An 18,201-nucleotide genomic window follows, 5' to 3' on the forward strand; every position below is an offset into this window, starting at 1 on the left:
TCATAGGCGCTACTCGCTAATAGTACTTCCCCAACAGTTTGTTTACAGGCTATATGTCTGTGATGCAGTCATTTCTAGTCTGTTGATGGTCGGCGATGCGGCAATCGACTCATCTCGACGAGCGAGACACGATGTACTATTCAAAGTTGAAATTTTCGATAATGGTTTTTTTTATGCTAATGTTTGGCGTTTCGACATTGCGGAGTACCACTGATTTCGGATTGATTGGTACACCCAGTCGCGGAGTTAAGTACACCCCTGGGAAAAAATAGTGTCCCAGAAATAAAATATTTTATTGCCGCGGCCATTTTGTATTATTTGGTACCCCGGGGTACCGCCATAATAATCATTTGCGAGATCTTTGCTGATAAACGATGCAACTTGGCGGTTGGCAGCAGTCAGCTTACAGCAACAATGGGAGTGACGCTCACCACAGGCGCAAAGCGCTAGATGGTTATCACAAAAGGGTGGTGGTTACGCACGTGGCCTGTACTTCAACTCCGTGGAGGTGACGAGGGCTGATGGATCACACGCGTAGTGAAACTTCCTTCTCGTGGGTGTCGAGGAGACCTACCCTGGCTTGCCAGTAGAAGGCGGCAACAGCCCAAGTGTGGGCGAATTATAATTATCTTGATTTGAAGCTTTCGTAACTGCAGGCATCCATACTTTTTGGTTCTTTCGGTAAAGTCACGTAGGTAGAAAAATAATAGATCACATCGTTTCGATCGCAACACAAGCAATCGTCATCATGTAAGAACTACAGCAAGACAGCTGCGGTGGCACGAGGTTATATTGGTATCGGCGGTAGGGGGGAGAGAGGGGGGGGCTATCTAAAGCCTGACTCCCACCACCATCCAGCCCAGAAGAATTCCCTCATCAAAATACTACACCATAGGGCCCATTGCATCTCCTACCAGCACCACCTAGCCAGTGAGCTGGAGCACGTACACCAAGCCCTCAGGATGAATGGATATTCTGACCGTACAATCAGCAAAGCTGTCTCCCCAACCATGGGGAGACAAACATCTGAGGATCCAACCAAAACCATCACTTTGCCATACATAGCAGGGGTTACCAAAAATATTTCCAAAATCTTAAACAAACACAAGATCCAGGTTCGTTTCAACACAGTACACAAAATCCGTGATTTGATCCCATCTGTAAAGGATGTGATTCCTGACATGCAATACCCTCGTGTCTACAAACTGAGTTGTGGCTGTGGCAGCAGTTACATTGGGGAAACGAAACGACATGTCTCGGACCGTGTTCGTGAACACAAGGCGGATCTGATACACAATAGGACCAATACCTCTGCTGCAGTGGGCTCACACGAAATTGACTTTTCCAAGATGAAGGTACTCTGCAAACCCACCGGCTATTAGAGATTTGTTCATGAAGCCATCCAGATATATAAACACAGACACAACTTCAACCGAGAAGTTGGGTACAAACTGAGCAATCATTGGAAGAACATTATTAACCAAGTAAAGTCTTAACTGACTGTTATTGTTCCATCCTACCTGCCTATGTCAGCTGTTATTTCCGACTCCTTGTTTCTCTCTCTGTGCCTCTCTCGGATCTCTGCCCCAGTGACTCAGGTGCTGCTTGCGGGGCCTCTCAGCAGAGCTCTCACCCGGTGCTGCTGCGGGTCCCACTTTCTGCCCCGCCCCCTCCCCCCTTCTCTCTCCCCCTACCACCGATACCTATATAACCTCGTGCCACGGCAGCTCTCTCGTCTACTTCAGCAGTTCTTGCTGTAGCTGTCTCATCTGATGACGATTGCTTGTGTTGCGATTGAAACGTCGTGATCCATTATTTTTCTACCTACGTGACTTTACCGAAAGAACCCAAGAGTATAATTATAATTATCATCTGTCCCTTCTGCACCATGGGGGTATTCACCGGTTGATCCGGTTTCCTCTCGCGTGGATAAACGCCCATTAATCGGGTGAAAGCATCTGCATATGTGCGAGCCTCCGTATGTTGCGGATGGTGCAACATTTCAATGTGTAGCCTGCATGAGTGACGGTATGTTAACCCGCTCCTTAATGTATCATGATTGGAGCAATTTTGTACGTTTGGGAGTGCAATCAGCGCATCTGGCGGTCATTAGTATTAACTAAAACCACCTGGGACCTTCCTCTCTCCAGGGGGACTGACTTCCTGTGCCCTCTTAAGTGCAGCCAAAGTGGCACGTGAGACGTCCAGCCACGTATAGCGAATGGGGGTTCCTGGGTAGATGCGTATGGGGGAGCTGTGGGGAGTGGTGGTGTAATGGTTAGCGCACTGCGCTACGAAACCGGCGACCCGATTTCGATTCCTGTTCACGACCAAGAACACTGACGAATATTTGAACCTGTTCTAAGCCTCCCCTAGGGCGACTCCGCCTCAAATGAGTACCTGGTGCGGTGTGTAAACATCGTCATGAGGGAGACAAAGGCGGCACAGGCGTGGTGCTGGCCACCCACCCGCTGGAGTGCCGTTCTGACCTTCACAGGTGCTCGCTAAAGGCACTTGCCCCAAAAGTGTATTGAGGCTACACGGGCGATCTTTGCCTCTTTATATATATGGGTGGTTCCTGCTCTGCCTGTGTGCTTCGTCAAGCTTCGTCAATTCTCCCTAACCCCCCCCCCCCCCTCTGCGTGCCGTTCTCGCCGAGTGAGTGTGCGCGGTGGGCAATCCCCGCCCGGACACTGCGGGGAGCTCGTCCGTCCGCGCGCTCTGTGAGTGAGCGCCTCGAGCGCTGCGTGCGCAGTGTCCCCAGCGCCGTCCTGGGGCTGCGGCTGGGGATGAGCGCCACGTGGGGATGCCTCTCCGTGATGGGTCTCTGCGCGCTGCTGCTCGCCGCGGGTCGCGCCGCGTGGCTCCTCGCGCTCGCGCTCCGCACGCACCGCGCGCTCTGGGGGCGCCGACCCCGCGCGGTGTCTCCGCTCCTCTGCGCCAGCGGGGACTGGGCAGGTAACGCGCGAGTGTGTGTGTGTGAGTGTGTGTGAGAGCGAGTCCGTCTGTTAATACTAGATTTTCGAGGGCATGTTTGTGAGTCTGTCTGTACGTGTGTTTGTTGGGCTTGCAAAAAATGTTTTTTTTTCACGATTAGATATACAATTACATCATGCCACGATTATCGCGATATCGTTGGTGGGCAGCACGACGCTTTGCCCGTATCTCACATTGTTATAGTGCGTGTGCGCTGTACTGCCAGTCCGAACAAAAAAATATTAAATTAATTAACCGCAGTGCACGCAGAACGAGCCTACCCACAAACAATCCTCTCATTAATGTATAGTGCACACGCTGTCAGTTACACAACACACAAGTCCGTTCAAACGAGCTACTTTAACGATGGCATACATAATCGCCATGCCCTCAATCACTCAGCGAGGGAAAACAACATCCACATTGAGCGAAACGACGAATGCAATAGGCAGGACACGTCGCGAGCAGCGGACGATGGACCATGGTCAAGAATAATAACGTGGAGTGGCAGCCGAAGAATGTGAACGCGTCAGAGAGGATGTCCGCCGAGGAGATGGAGCGATGACATAGGCTCCGTGTGCGGGCGCTGGCTGGATTGTTGCATGGCAGGACCAGCGCCGACGACCTCATATTGGGAAGGCCTTCGTCGAGTGGTGGGGATAGATCATGGCTGGTGATAACTATAAGTCAATTAGTGAACTTTTATTTTACCAGGTAAGGCCCGCTGAGTTATCTATAACGGCTCTTTTTCAGAAGCGACCTGGCTATCACAACGAAGTGGCTTATCACGTGGAAATTCATATCAGCCAAATACTCTTAAACGAGTAATGTTGATTCTACATTTGGAGAGAAACAACTGGAGGACTTCAAGAAAAATCCACATGACCACGGAGAGAGAGAGCGACGCATACTCCAAATATACAGCAGCAGGCGTCAGGGTCGGGATCGAACCCACGATCGCCTTTAATGGGGTAACTTATTTTCAATCATTGGGCTCACGATCGCAGTGCTTATGGTAAATCCACAGTCAAGATAGACTCGACAATTCCTCTTACAAGAGAGAGAAGAGGTGGGACCTCAGAAGAGATGGGTCCTCACTGGAGAACAGATAGGTTCTCACTGAAGGAAAGTGAAAATACCTGCTACGAGCCAGCACTGTGTACGACCGCATGGGAACACTTTTTGATTCGTTAGTAAGGAGATTCATGCTATCGGGTGGCATCACCGTAATGCCAAAATGTCCCTGACTGCTTTGAGGTGGAAAGTAAACACAGTGAATCGTAGATCATTCACTTGAACTGGCGAATGTGTGGTATGTTTTCCAAAATTTCACAAGTAAAATGGCCCTACTGGACCAGGGTTATTGGCCTTCAAGTAAAACTAGAATTAGTTCACTCATCCCGGTTTACAATATAACTAGTGAAACGCCCATAACAGGCCCCAAAAAAAGCATTTGGCAGTAATTACGAACAGTACCTTATTCGGGACAGTATTCGTCGTCACAAAACCGCGATCAAACCACTGCTGGATCAAGGTCTCTGCAAGCCGTCGGCCACCTCTCACGTTTCTGCGACGCAACAACCCAACGTGCCGCGCCACGGTCAGAGGTCGTGCCTCTGGCTCCTCCGCTGACATCCTCTTGGATGCGTACCCGTCGCACTTATTCAGTTGACTATCGCCCGTCTTATCGAATTACGTTTCGCGTCGCATTCTAATCATGCGGCTATTTTCATGCTTTGCTATACAGCAGATAGTTCCAGTGCAAGTAAAAACATCACTTGCAGTTGTTTAGTTGTCTGCCGCGAGTGTCCTACTAATCGTGACAATTTCACAATCTTTAACACTTGTCGCGCACACAACTCGCGGTAACACAAGGTATGAATAACATGCGTGACTAGGGTAGTCTGGGTTTTCGGTTGTGATGCGAAATAAAAATAGATTGTTCGACGTGTGATATAGCTGTCTTCCATTTTATACATAGTTATTGTGTTTGTTGTTTCGCAAATATTACGTCACGAAATAAGATAATGCATTGTTTTTGTTACGGGAATAGATGAAGCGATTTTGGTAGAGTGACACGATCATCGTTGTTGTTGGGTGCCGCGGTGGCCTGGCCTGCTATACAGGAGATCGTAGGTTGGATTCCGACTCTGACGCCTGCTGTATATTTGGAGCTTGCATCTCCCCGTGGTCACGTATTTGATGACAATAATGTCCACGTGACAAGCCACTTTGTTGAGCTATTATTTGTGATAGCCAGGTCGCTTCTAAAAATTAGCTACACAGCAGCTAAGTTGGGCCTTACCTGGTAAAATACAAAATAGCGTAGTTTTAGTTTGTTTTTGTTAAGCCGTACAATGAACCACAAGTGCTTCCCTCCTTTCTCTCCGCCTTTAATTCGGAGATGAAGGGAACGTTCCAAATGACTCCGCAAAACTCTGCACAGACGTCTGGGGATGTTTCATGATTCTATTTTTCTTCTCCATATTGCAGTTGTTACAGGTGCCTCTGATGGAATTGGAAAGGCTTATGCAATTGAAGTGAGTACAGTGAATGTTTATTAAGCATTTTTCTATTACTGCATTTGACACGTTGAGAGCATGCTACATTGCCACATACATAGCGATATTGCTATTGTATAGGGTGACACAATTTTTTTTTCACAGACCAAACCCATACATATGTCTCAATCAGCCCAGGTCTATTATCAAAACTGCAGTCAAGGGTGATAACGTTCAACACAGCAATACCAGATCTCGGTACAAATCATGTCTTGGCACCCGTATACAGACCACCACCAAATTTCCAGACTGTGCGGGGCCCAATCCAGACAAGGTGGCAACTCGACCGACAACTTTATTCGAGTGCAGTAGAGTTTGCACGCGTAAGTTGAAAGTCCACTGTATGCACACTTCTTCACAGCTCACACCATCAGCGGTCCACCCTGCAGGGAGATCCTCCATGGACCCTAAGCTCTCCTGTCCCTTCTAGCACTCTCTCACGATCCTTACTAGAACCTTCTCTCAGCCGATGACAACTTGAAATAAACTCCCACCAGTTCCCGTTCAAATCCCCTTGCCCATCCAATGCTGGTTGGTCGGACAGACCATCAATTATCAGTGGCTGTTCCACCTGACCAATCAGGATCGTCCTGGAATAGCGATCGGCCAATTAGTAATGATAAATTTATAGACTAAATGGCACAAAGTGCCTGCGCATTTGCATGGCATGGTATTTGTCCTATGGTGACGAGATGTTAACTACCTCGCCTTTTGTACAGGACGTCATAGGTTCGATCCTGACACCTGTATATTTGGAGTTTGCATGGTCTCCCCGTGATCGTGTGGATTTTTCTCCGGGTCCTCCGGTTTTTCTCTCCAAGTTTAGAAACATGCGTTTAGAGTATTTTGCTGATATAAATTCCCACATGATAAGCCACTTTGTTAAACTATCATTTATGGCCACGTAGCCTCTGAAAAAGAGCTAAATAGCTCAGTGGGCCTTACCTGATAAAATAAAGAAATAGTTGAGTTTTAGTTTAAATGTTGCAATTTTGTATCCGTTCAAAAAATGCCAACATATTTAGTAAAAGTATTTGTCTCGGCCTCGCTGTGCGCTGCGTTGCACCACTATCCGAGTAGTTAACCTCGCATTCAATACACCTTCGGCCAGGGTGAACATCTGACTCCAACGTATTTAATAAATAGTACAAGGTAAATGGATGGTAAAACACAGCACAAAATACAGCATCTGTTAATATTTGCAATATCAATACAATGAATGAACACTGCAGCATCATAACATTGTCTTAGATAACATGAATCTCAATAATAGGTCCTGAATGGACCAGACACCTACATTAGCACTGAATAGCTATACATCAAGAGAATAAGCTACTTTGTTAAATAAGGTCACTTTGTGTAATCACCATACTGCAGCCCAAATGTACAGTGCTGCACATAACACTGAACTGTGGATGAGATACTTCTTCATCCTTGCTCACAATAATGCAAGTGGCAGGCTTCGTTGTTAACTAGGCTTCGTATTTATCTAAACAATGTAACAGCATTATAACGTCAATCCTAACATAGCAGCATTCCCAGTATTATAACAACAAAAACGAACTTAGAGATGATGCTTCTTAAAGTCCCACAATGAACAGATGCACCCGTCTTCACTGAAACGCTAATTGTGCCTCCATTTTGTACTCTTTGTAATGGCTGACACCCCTGCCTTGCCTCGTGGCTTCGAGACCCTTAACTCGTAAGGGGCCGTCCATAAATGACGTCACGCACCTATAGGTGGGGGGTGGGGGGTCAGACATTTGCGACGATGTGTGACGAGGGGGGTTTTAGAAATATGACGTCACATTAAAATGCACAACTTTAAATAAATATAAGCAACACATTCTACTTAACTAAATAGAATTGTTATAACGACAGTATTTTTTCATTATTTACTTTTTGATGATTTCAACTTATTAAGGTCCCCTTTTATTAATAGTATAGATTATATTATGTTAAACATAAGAACCGGAAGTCAAACTACGTCACACTTTTATGGAGAATAATACTTATTCAAGAAGAGCAAGTGCAAATAAAAATGTAATGCAGTCGTTATATTAAAAACGCTTAAAAGTTTCGAATAAGGATTTTAAAAACGTAAGCACTATTATTCCTGTCATATCAATCGACATAATTTAAAATCACACGTTTGTTTATTAAATATTAAAAAATTATATCAGTATAATTTTTTAATAATATTATGTTACGATAACATTTATAATAATATAGAGAGAAACGGTTTTGGGTACAAAGATATCAAGCAGCCATTTTTGAGCATGGAGGGATAATTAATCATGGAGTACCTACTAAATATACGTCATTCGGCAAGCGTGCAATAGCCAACGCGTCCTCCATGATTGATTGTTCCTCCATGAAATTATAGTTCTTTGTAACCAGAAATGGCGTCATGCTTCTTTTCGCCATTGTCCTACTATGAACCATGAGGGACTGAATTTAACCATTTACGATCTTTAATTTAACTACAGAGTTCCCTTATGAAAAAAATAAATTAAACCGCTCACGATTCAGTATATCTTGTGCACGATTTAGTATTTTAAATATTTTTTTTGTTCCATGAAAGAGCATTTTGCTTTTCCATAGGAGAATGGAGAAGCTACCTTTTTTTTATGATTGTTATTAAACATTTTGATTTTAATAATTCTACCAGGGCTTTTCATTCTGTGGAATGAATGTGATTGTTATAATTGTACACTCCATAGTTATAATTACTTTTAATATTTGATAATGAGAGAATTTCAATATAATATTCTGAACATCTGCAGTTTTAGTTAAATTATGAATATTTTGAAGTGAATTTTATGCTAAATTTCAGCTTTCCAACGCCTCCTACATCAGAGTGCAGCGCCACATTAAATACGCATTACTATGACCATAGCTTAAGCGATTTGAAGCATGTTTTATTTTCAAAATGGAAATATAGTTTTGGGGGGGGGGGGGCAGAGCTTTGTGACGTCATATTTTTTGTGACGCCGTGTGAGGTTGGTCAAAAATCTGCCAAAATCGCGTGACGTAATTTATGGACGACCCCTAACTTCCTGGTCACGTGACCAAACTCAACATCATATCAGGAAGTTCCTGTGTAAACACACCCCCATATCTGCCGTGGGGCAGAACAATTTAATATTACAGCATAAATCTATGTTTGATAATCGACAATGCATACCAATTCAGCATATTTATGTTTTATCATGGAAAATGTTTCATACCTCGTGATTTAATGTTCCCTCGATAATCAAACTTATTTTTTGTTATAATAACATCAATAATAAGACATTAACATCAAAACCAAAATATAATAATATTGTTCATATTAACATCAACAGTATATCAACAACCGAAAAACGTCATCATTATCAACAACAATAATGATAACATCATGACATGTGTAATAAAGGACTCGGACGCTTCTCTCTGACTTCGTGTCCTTTATTGGGTTCTTGTCTTTTCCCTCACGGCACTCTCTTAGAGACACTCTATTTGTAGCCCCCAGGCTGCTATCGCTATTGTAGCCTCCTTCCTCTCCCTGCAGACTCGCTGCTAACTCCTCGTGCAGACCCCCGCTGCTAATTCTATATGCAGACCCTCTTGGCCTTACTCCGTATGCAGACCCGCTGCCAACTCCCGTATGCAGACCCGCTGCTGACTCCGTATGCAGACCCGCTGCTGACTGCAGCCTCCTCGCTGCTTCGGGTCGGTCACCGCTGGCCGACGGTGCCGATCCTCGCTCCCCGTGTCCGTGGCGATCTCGCCACCCTCCGCTCTCGCCCTACGTGGCCTTACTCGTTCCTGGTCTCCCGTCACTCCCCTTCCTCTTCCGGTTCCCCTCCCTCTATAGACTTAACCCCTCTCCTCCCCGTGACCTAACTCCTCCCCTCATGACGTCACTTCCGGAGGGCCGTTTACGCCCGCATTACACATGTATAAATATGACTAAGACAGATGTACAAATATTTTACAACCTCAACTGAAGCCATAATATATCCACAGCCATTATAACTACAACCACATTATACCCAAAACGTCTGCAATACAACCATAAGCAAACCGGCATTATAGTAACAATCATAAAAAACACAAAGACCCCCGTATAGCCTTTAACAGACTGTTGAGGCAAGTGCTGTTAGCAAGCACCTATGAAGGCCGGCACAGCACACGAGGGTTGGGTGGCCAACACCACGCCCAGCCGCCTTTGTATCCCTAGTGGCGATGTTTATATACCACACCAGGTACAAATTTGAGGCCGAGTCGACATAGGGGAGGCCTATGACCCTTTCAGACAATTGTCACTGGTGTTGGCCGTGAGTGGGAATCGAACTCGTGTTGCAAGGTTCATAGTGCAGCATGCTAACCGCTACGCTACTGCTCCCCACAGTTTAAACCATAACCAAATACAGTAAAACCTTGGATTGCGGGCATAATTCGTTCCGGAAACGTGTTTGTAATCCAAAGCACTTGTATATCAAAGCACTCGTACATCAGTTGTGATCACGTGACGCAAAGCGTATATGTACTACTCGTATTGCAAGACCTCGTTAGTTTATCAAATTAATATTTATTTAAAAATGTTGCTCGTCTTGCAAAACACTCGCAGAGCAAGTTACTCGCAATCCAAGGTTTTACTGTAACCACAAACATAACCACAACAGCCATAATATAACGACAATCACAATATGACCATGAAAACCACATTGCCCTTCCACCACATCTGGGCCATATCAATTTAGCCTGTGTCAGCACGGTCACTTACACAAATAACGCATTGTCATGAATATTTGTCGTAGAGAAAGCTCTCAATTAATCGTGCTAATTCAAAATCGCGGATAATCCAAAAATATCCATTTGCCGCGGATCTCTATGCCAAAAACCCACTAATATAGATATAAATGATGTATACGTTAAGAAAATTGAGTTTGTTAATGAACTAAACTAAAATTTGTCGTAAAGAATTTATCGATCGGTGCGCGTGCTCATTAATAACACTTTCCTACTTCTGCACAGAAGACTCAACCCACCAATTGGACAGCAGCAGAGCCACAGCCAATCAAGATCAATCAAACTCCATCCACTGTAGTAAAGAAATGCAACTACTGTACTGTAGAGGCGATCACGTGGATTTCGGATTAACCGGAGCAGATATTTGTTCAGTTTAAGCAGGTGACTTGTAATAAACATTTCCAAGAATAACAATTTATAACTGTTTTTAGATAAATATTAATTTAGGCATAAGGGAAAATCCATGGGTTATAAATTTGTGTCAATCTCAGGTGCTGCAGTTAATCGGATCATCAAGAGTCTGCTGTATATGTTTGCAGACCTTTTACACAATTTTCTGAAAATATCCTCAGCAAGATGAAATGTTTGTACCGACTATCTGTTTGGGAGATCCAGAGTGTGACGGATGGGACGGACAGTTTGGATAGACTTAGTCTGACTGACAATTAATTCTTGGTTTGGTCTACAGTGGAAAAGATGGTGACCCGAAATCATACATATCAACTCATACAGTTTAGCCATATTCTTGTACAGGGTAATTGAGTTTTCGGGTCCATACAGCCATTTCAATACGGGCAAAAAAAAACTAAATTTGTCTTTGTTTGTATTTCTCTCTTGTGACGGTACTTTGTAGGATGAATGTTGATATTTATAAGGGCACAGGGTGACCAATAAGGTCTGAATTGGTCTGTAATAGGGTAGGCACTGATAATGGGTTGAGAGGTATGCGAAATGGCACTGTGGCATGATAGAATGAGACTTAATAATCATCGATATGTTACGGCAAATGGAAGTAAAAAATTTACAACAAAGTGCGTGATTTCATAATCGCCATTACTTGAATCGTTGCCGTGATTATGGAGGGGCACAGTACTGCAAACCCATACTCGAATCCACAAAACCTGTACAGGTCGGGGTTAGGGCTATGGTTGGGGTTAGGAGCATGGATTGAACATGGTGGTTGCTGTGTCTGTAGTTGGCGAGGCAAGGATTGAGCGTGGTGCTGATCAGCAGGACCCGCCACAAGTTGGTGAAGGTGGCAGAAGAAATTGGTTTGTGTATATTTCTACATCTCTAACACTGGTCTCTTGCCAAAATGCTTTCGAAATAAATGTACTAATTCTGGGTCACTGAGAATGAAAATGATGCTTCAAATTGTTGCTTGGCTCTAGTTTTTAATAAATGCTACCGAGTCGGTATATACGACCCTTGACTTGGGAATAGCCGAGGATACGCGAGTTATGAAGGGAAGGGATCTCAATTTAAACCAGAAATTACTAAAATACATATTTGACTGGATCTATACATACATCTATGACTGGGTTTGGATAGTACTTGCTTTTTGAGCAAAACATTGATGCAATCTGAACCTGGTATTGCATCATACATGATATAAATTGCATCATGTTATGCCTAGAAGTCATCTATATATATAAAATCGTGCATGTCTGTCTGTGTGTGTGTGGATTTCGGACCATACGCACTTTCATTGGACGGCGGTTGCCCCTGGCAACGGCTAGCGACGCCTTCGCCGCTTTCATTGGACCTGGCAACGGCTAGCGACGCCTTCGCCAAGGGCTGCAGTTTCATTGGACGGCGGTTGCCCCTGCCAACGGCTAGCCACGCCTTCGCCACTTTCATAGGCTCCGTAAATAATTAAATAATAGCCATTACACAGTATTGTTCGAGCGCTGAGGGGGGGAAGGCACGCCACCCGTACCCTGCCTCTGCCGGCTGGACAATTTTGGCGAGGCCGCAGGCTCTGCACGCTACTAGGCCTAGACACCCACCACGCCACTCTGAGGTAAATTCATCAAAGTTTTTCCTACTCTTCACTCCACCCCCACCACAATGTGTGCAATTTATATTACTTTTAAACCCAACGCGCCAACAATCGATTACTTAAATGTTCACTGTACAAATAGTCATTAAGCTGGGTCAGCGTACTGCCAGTCTATCATGTAGACTGTAGCCTGCTTATTAAACTCGGTGAGCGTACTGCCACTCTATCATGTACACTCTAGCCTGCTTATGAAGCTGAGTGCGTGTACTGCCAGTATATAATGTGGACTGTAGCCTGGTTATTATAATCGATTCTTTATATGTTCTTTGTACAAATAGTCATTAAGCTGGTTGAGCGACCCCAGTTCCATTCCAACTCACGCCCACCACCGCTGACGATTATTTGAAACGGACCTGGGCCTCCCCTAGGTCGACTCAGCCTCAAACGCGTAACTGCTGTCGTGTGTGAACATCGTCACTGGGGAGACAAAGGCGGCCGGCCATCGTGGATCCAAGTCCCGGGCGAAGCCGGGTCATGTGTATGTGTGTATGTGTTTGTGTGTATGTATGTCGGTTTTTTTGTATGTCTTTATGTGTATGTCTGCGTGTCTGTATGTATGTGTGTATGTACGTGTGTGCATGTGTTTGTGTGCATGTATGTGTGTGTGTATGTATGTGTGTTATGTGTGTGTCTGTGTGTCTGCATGTATGTGTGTGTGTATTGTGTATGTGTTTGTGTGTATGTATGTGTGTGTTTGTGTGTATGTGTTTGTTTCTGTGTATGTATGTGTGTGTATGTGTTTGTGTGTATGTATGTGGGTTTTTTTGTATGTGTTTATGTCTATGTCTGTGTGTCTGTATGTGTGTATGTACGTGTGTGTATGTGTTTGTGTGTATGTATGTGTGTGTATGTATGTGTGTGTATGTGTTTCTGTGTATGTATGTGTGTGTATGTATGTGTGTCTCTGTGTGTCTGCATGTATGTCTGTGTGTATTGTGTATGTGTTTGTGTGTATGTATGTGTGTGTTTGTGTGTATGTATGTGTGTGTTTGTGTGTATGTATGTGTGTGTTTGTGTGTATGTATGTGTGTGTGTATGTGTTTGTGTGTTTACGCTCGCATTACACAAATGTGTTGCAGGTCTAAGGCGTTCCTCGCGCAGCATTGCCGCTTTATTATTTCAGTCGTTTACTGCCGTACGCACCCTGAAAGTCGTGTGTGTCTGCAGCAAGCGCGTGTATGTGTACCTATGGACGCGCGCGCGTGTGTTGTGTAGGGGGAACGGTAGTGTAGTGCTTAACGTGCTGTCTGTGTCTGTGTGTGTGTCTGTGTGTGGTGTGTGGGGAGCGGTAGTGTAGTGGTTAGCGTGCTGTCTGTGTGTCTGTGTGTGTGTGTCTGTCTGTGTGTGTCTGTGTGTGTGTCTGTCTGTGCGTGTGTGGTGTGTGAGGAGCGGTGGGTGTAGTGGTTAACGCTACGCTGCGCTACAAACCCGGCGAACCGAGTTCCATTCCCGCTCACGGCCACCACCGGTGACGATTATTTGAACCTCCCCTAGGTCGACTCGGCCTCAAACGAGTAACTGGTGTGGCGTATTAACATCGCCACTGGGGAGACAAAGGCGGCCGTGCGTGAGTGGTGAGGGAGGGAGAGTGGTGAGGGAGGGAGAGTGGTGAGGGAGGGACTCAGCCGCAAAATAAGTAACTGGTGTGGCGTATTAACATCGCCACTGGGGAGACAAAGGCGGCCGGCCGTCGTGGATACAAGTCCCGGGCGAAGCCGGGTAGTACAGCTAGTGGATGATACAATCATAACTAGGCTTGTATCCCTCTGCTGAACAAATTGCCCTACATCAGCTCTAGAAATCATGCAGTGTTGTGCTTTCGTATTTGTCAGTTTGATTTTGCAAAGGGACACATTTCTGTTTAGTCAAAGTGAGCAGAGATGCCTCGTACTTGTGTGAACAAAGCAGATAACTTCTGCTATTGTTGTGATGAAGTGACTTTTACATCACAAAAGCGCAGTATAACCACTAGTAAAAAAATTCCATCATTTCTTTTAGCTGCAAAATTGGAGATCAGAACAAGATGTGGGCACCACACATGCTGCAACACTTGTGCAACAAATCTTTGCCAGTGGTTGAACAGGAAAAGGAAATCTATGCCTTTTGCAGTGCCAATGATTTGGAGAGAGCAAACCGATCATATCAGCAATTGTTACTTCTGCATGGCGCCTCCAGTTCGTAAAGTGGACTTTGCATTATACAAACATTCCTTCAGCTACATGTCCAGTACCCCACGGAGAAGGACTGCCAGTTCCTGATGCACCAGAATCATTCTCCACTTGAGTCAGATGAGGAAGAGGATGAAACTTCTGGTCCTGAACCATCAAGGTCACATGACCCAGATTTTCTCCCATCCTCCTCTGAACCACACCTCATAACACAAGGTGAACTGAAAGACCTTGTCAGGGATTTAGAACGACCCAAGAGTAAGGCAGAGCTATTGGGCTCCAGACTTCAGCAGTGGAATCTCCTGGCAGGTGATGTTAGGGTTTCTATGTTCCGTGACCGTCAAAAGGATCTTGTCCCATTCTTCTTCATGGAAGGTTATCTTGTAGCCTGCAACAACATCGATGGTGTGATAGCAGCCCTCAACATCGTTCATGATCCAGATGAGTGGACACCTGATCATTCATTCATCGAAGATGAGTCTTAAAGCTGTTTTGCTGCCTAATGGCAATGTTTTGCCATCAATTCCAGTTGGTCGTGCAGTCCATATGAAGGAAACCTATGACAACATGAAGCAACTTTTGAGGTGCATACACTATGACCAACATCAGTGGCAGCTTTTTGGCGATTTGAAGGTTGTTGCTCTTTTGCTTGATCTGCAGACTGGTACACAAAGTACTGCTGTTTTTTCTGCTAATGGGATCGTAGTGCGAGTGATTCCCACTACATAAAGATAGATTTGCCACTCCGACAGTCATTGGAGCTTGTGAGGAAAAGTGTTCAGCATCCACCACTTGTTGAATCAAGGAAGATTTTGTTACCATGCTTAAACATCAAGATGGGTCTGATGAAGAACTTTGTCAAAGCCATGGACGAAACAAAGCAGTTTTCAAGTACCTCTGTGGAAAATTTCCAAGGTTAAGTGAAGCTAAGATAAAGGAAGGTGTCTTTGTTGGTCCTCAGATTCGTGAACTTCTTCGAGATGATGCATTTTACAGTGCACTGCGTGGCAAGGAAAAGATGAAATGGAAAGCCTTCCAGTTAGTGGCAACACATTTTCTCAGAAACAACAAGGCAGACGACTACAGGGAGTTACTGGAAAACCTCCTCAAGGCATACAAAAGCCTTGGTTGCAACATGTCACTAAATATTAATTTTTTGCACTCTCATCTTGATTTTTTCCCACCAAACTGCGGAGCAGTGAGCGACGAGCATGGCGAGCGATTTCACCAGGACATTGCAACAATGGAGAAATGCTATCAGGGCAAATTGAGCCCATCAATGCTTGCAGACTATTGCTGGACGGTGACAAGAAATGCTCCATTTAATGAATATGTAGTGACATAGAATGGTTAACTAAGGCACGTAGCGCTGGGTACTGGCAGAGAGGGGAATTTGTGAGTGTAGCAGCCCGGTCTGCCTGCAGGGCATGCAGTGACATAGAATGGGTCATTAGGGTGCGTAGAGCTGGTTGCTGGCAGAGAAGGGGCATCCGAGGACGTAGCAGCCTGGTCAGCTAGCAGGGCATGTGATAGGCCGGAGAAAGGGATGAAGGGCAAAGGTGACAGAGGGGACACGTGGGGTGAAGCCCAGAACCTTCGCGTAGGTTCCAGAAGGGGGCGTGGCCGAAGGCGAGGCCAGGCCACGCCGGGGGGATAAAAGGGAGGTCCCGTCACTGGGTCAGGGCTGTCGTCTGGAATGTAACCCGTCGTGCTACGTCTTCACCTCCTCGGCGTTGTTGCTGAGGCAGTGTGCCGGCTGTCCTGACCAGTTGAATAGTTATCCCCTGTGTCTGTGATGGTGGAATAAATGAGAGTGCCTCCTACTACTAGTGTGTCCGAAGTTACTCGCTACAAATACGAGACAGCCAAGAAGCACCGAGTTGACACTGAATAAGGACTAAACTATGTACTTTCTATAATAGTTTTTGCCTTTTGTTTCATAATACATTGTATTTATATAACCCTTTCGCTGATTTTTTAAAGTTTTAAATGAACAGGACAGGTGACATGTTATCATGTAAAGCAACCATAAACACATGAAAAGACCTAGGATTACAATTTATGAGTAATACTCTATCTACACTATACATAGATGTAAAATGTAAAAAACTTAAACATTTTGGGAACAGTAGCCAATCGGTTGTTTTAATTGTCATATTTGACTTCAGCACATCAAAATCCACAATAAACAGCACATTTAATATTTGAAACAGACGTCATCTAAAAAATTGTAGACCAGTGTAATACAAAAATGTGTATTTTTTGTAAATGCCTATGAAACAATATCTCACACTTAAATAATGCTTATATCCATAAAAAATGTGCTTATTGGGAGAGTATATTAAAGTATTGCACTGTGTTTTTTACATTTGTTTTGCGTATCAAAGAAACGGGGTTTGGTGTGAAAACGAAAGTAATTGTTACAGACTTCACGGGAGGAGTGGAAATTTATCCTCAAATTTCAAGTGAAATCGAACATCTCACCATTGGGGTTTTGGGTAAGTTTATCTCTGCTACTGTTGAGTTATTTTGTTGTGATAGTGCCAAAATAACGTTGTGTCCTCTTCTCTTTCTGATAACGACAAAATAACGTGTGTCCTGTTTCCAATTCCCCACGGGCATTTACGAATAATAGCGAGCATCCGTGAGTCCGCCATCGCCCCCTGCTACGACTATTGGGTGTAACGAGAAGTCTCTGGGAGTCGTTGTGTGTTAAGTCGTTGTTTTGTTTTGAGTCGTAGTTATCTGAGTCGTTGTGGTTTGTTGTTGGTGTTTGAGCGCTTCTTGAGGTGTACGGGTCTGGTTGTTTGAGTTAACATCAACATTATTTCTAATGATATACTAAAATTATAAAATTAACATTGCAATCTACTATATCATCAACTTTGATAATCTGATAACATGGTCAACATTATTTATAATATCGATAAACGATTATAATCTGTACATCGCATTCTACTGTATCAACTGACAACCTTTCTAACATGCAAAAAAAAAATTCTAACGATATTATATAAGCGATTATAAAAAAAGTAACAACATGGCATTCTACCTATCAATTTTGGTAAACCTAACACAGTTAACGTTATTTATGTATAGCTTTCAAATTCCGAAATTTGGGAGAAAAATGTAATTCCCGATTTTAGAGGGGGTGGCACAAGAGCCATGGAAGATGTAGGGTAAACTCCTGTACAATCGTAGCTTGTTTACAAAAGCAACTGCCATTGAGCCAAAAAAGCCTCCGTGGCACTCATTCAGATGTCTTGCCTTCAAGGGTCTTTCTTTGTAGCGTTCCAGAAAAAAATTGGGATAATCTTTTTTTATCCAAGAGGGTATGAAAAAAATACCCCCAGAGCGTATCCTGAAAATGATGGTATTTGGTCTGCCGGACTAACTTGGTGCATTAAGACTCGACAGTTGGTCAAGTTTGAGTCCAAACCGGGTTTACTTAGTCTTATTTTCCACTCCATCTCGCGGAAACTCCTATGTACTATGAAGAAGGGCTTTCACCCAGGAACATCATCAATTATATATTTCAATTAAAGCCACAATTGTTGCGCTGTTGAGTTGTTTTTGGTTAATTGTGCTTTGTGAACCGCTGCCAACTCGGGCACCGCCAATTCATTTGTTTTCCAGT

The 18,201-nt window shown here is 44.3% G+C and overlaps 1 protein-coding gene across 1 annotated transcript in view; it reads left to right on the forward strand.

The window, feature by feature from the left end:
* The first annotated feature begins 2,687 nt into the window (after positions 1 to 2,687).
* LOC133350416 (very-long-chain 3-oxoacyl-CoA reductase-like) overlaps positions 2,688 to 18,201 on the forward strand; it is a 31,886-nt gene continuing 16,372 nt past the window's right edge. Inside the window, exons 1-4 of the mRNA XM_061564751.1 lie at positions 2,688 to 2,958; positions 5,470 to 5,516; positions 11,530 to 11,605; positions 16,952 to 17,062. Coding sequence (XP_061420735.1) covers positions 2,790 to 2,958; positions 5,470 to 5,516; positions 11,530 to 11,605; positions 16,952 to 17,062 — 403 coding nt within the window. The 5' untranslated portion in view covers positions 2,688 to 2,789. The remainder of the gene's footprint in view (positions 2,959 to 5,469; positions 5,517 to 11,529; positions 11,606 to 16,951; positions 17,063 to 18,201) is intronic.

Source organism: Lethenteron reissneri, chromosome 33 (assembly GCF_015708825.2).
Source record: "Lethenteron reissneri isolate LAM-NWPU_2019-01 chromosome 33, ASM1570882v1, whole genome shotgun sequence".
NCBI classification, from domain to species: Eukaryota; Metazoa; Chordata; class Hyperoartia; order Petromyzontiformes; family Petromyzontidae; genus Lethenteron; species Lethenteron reissneri.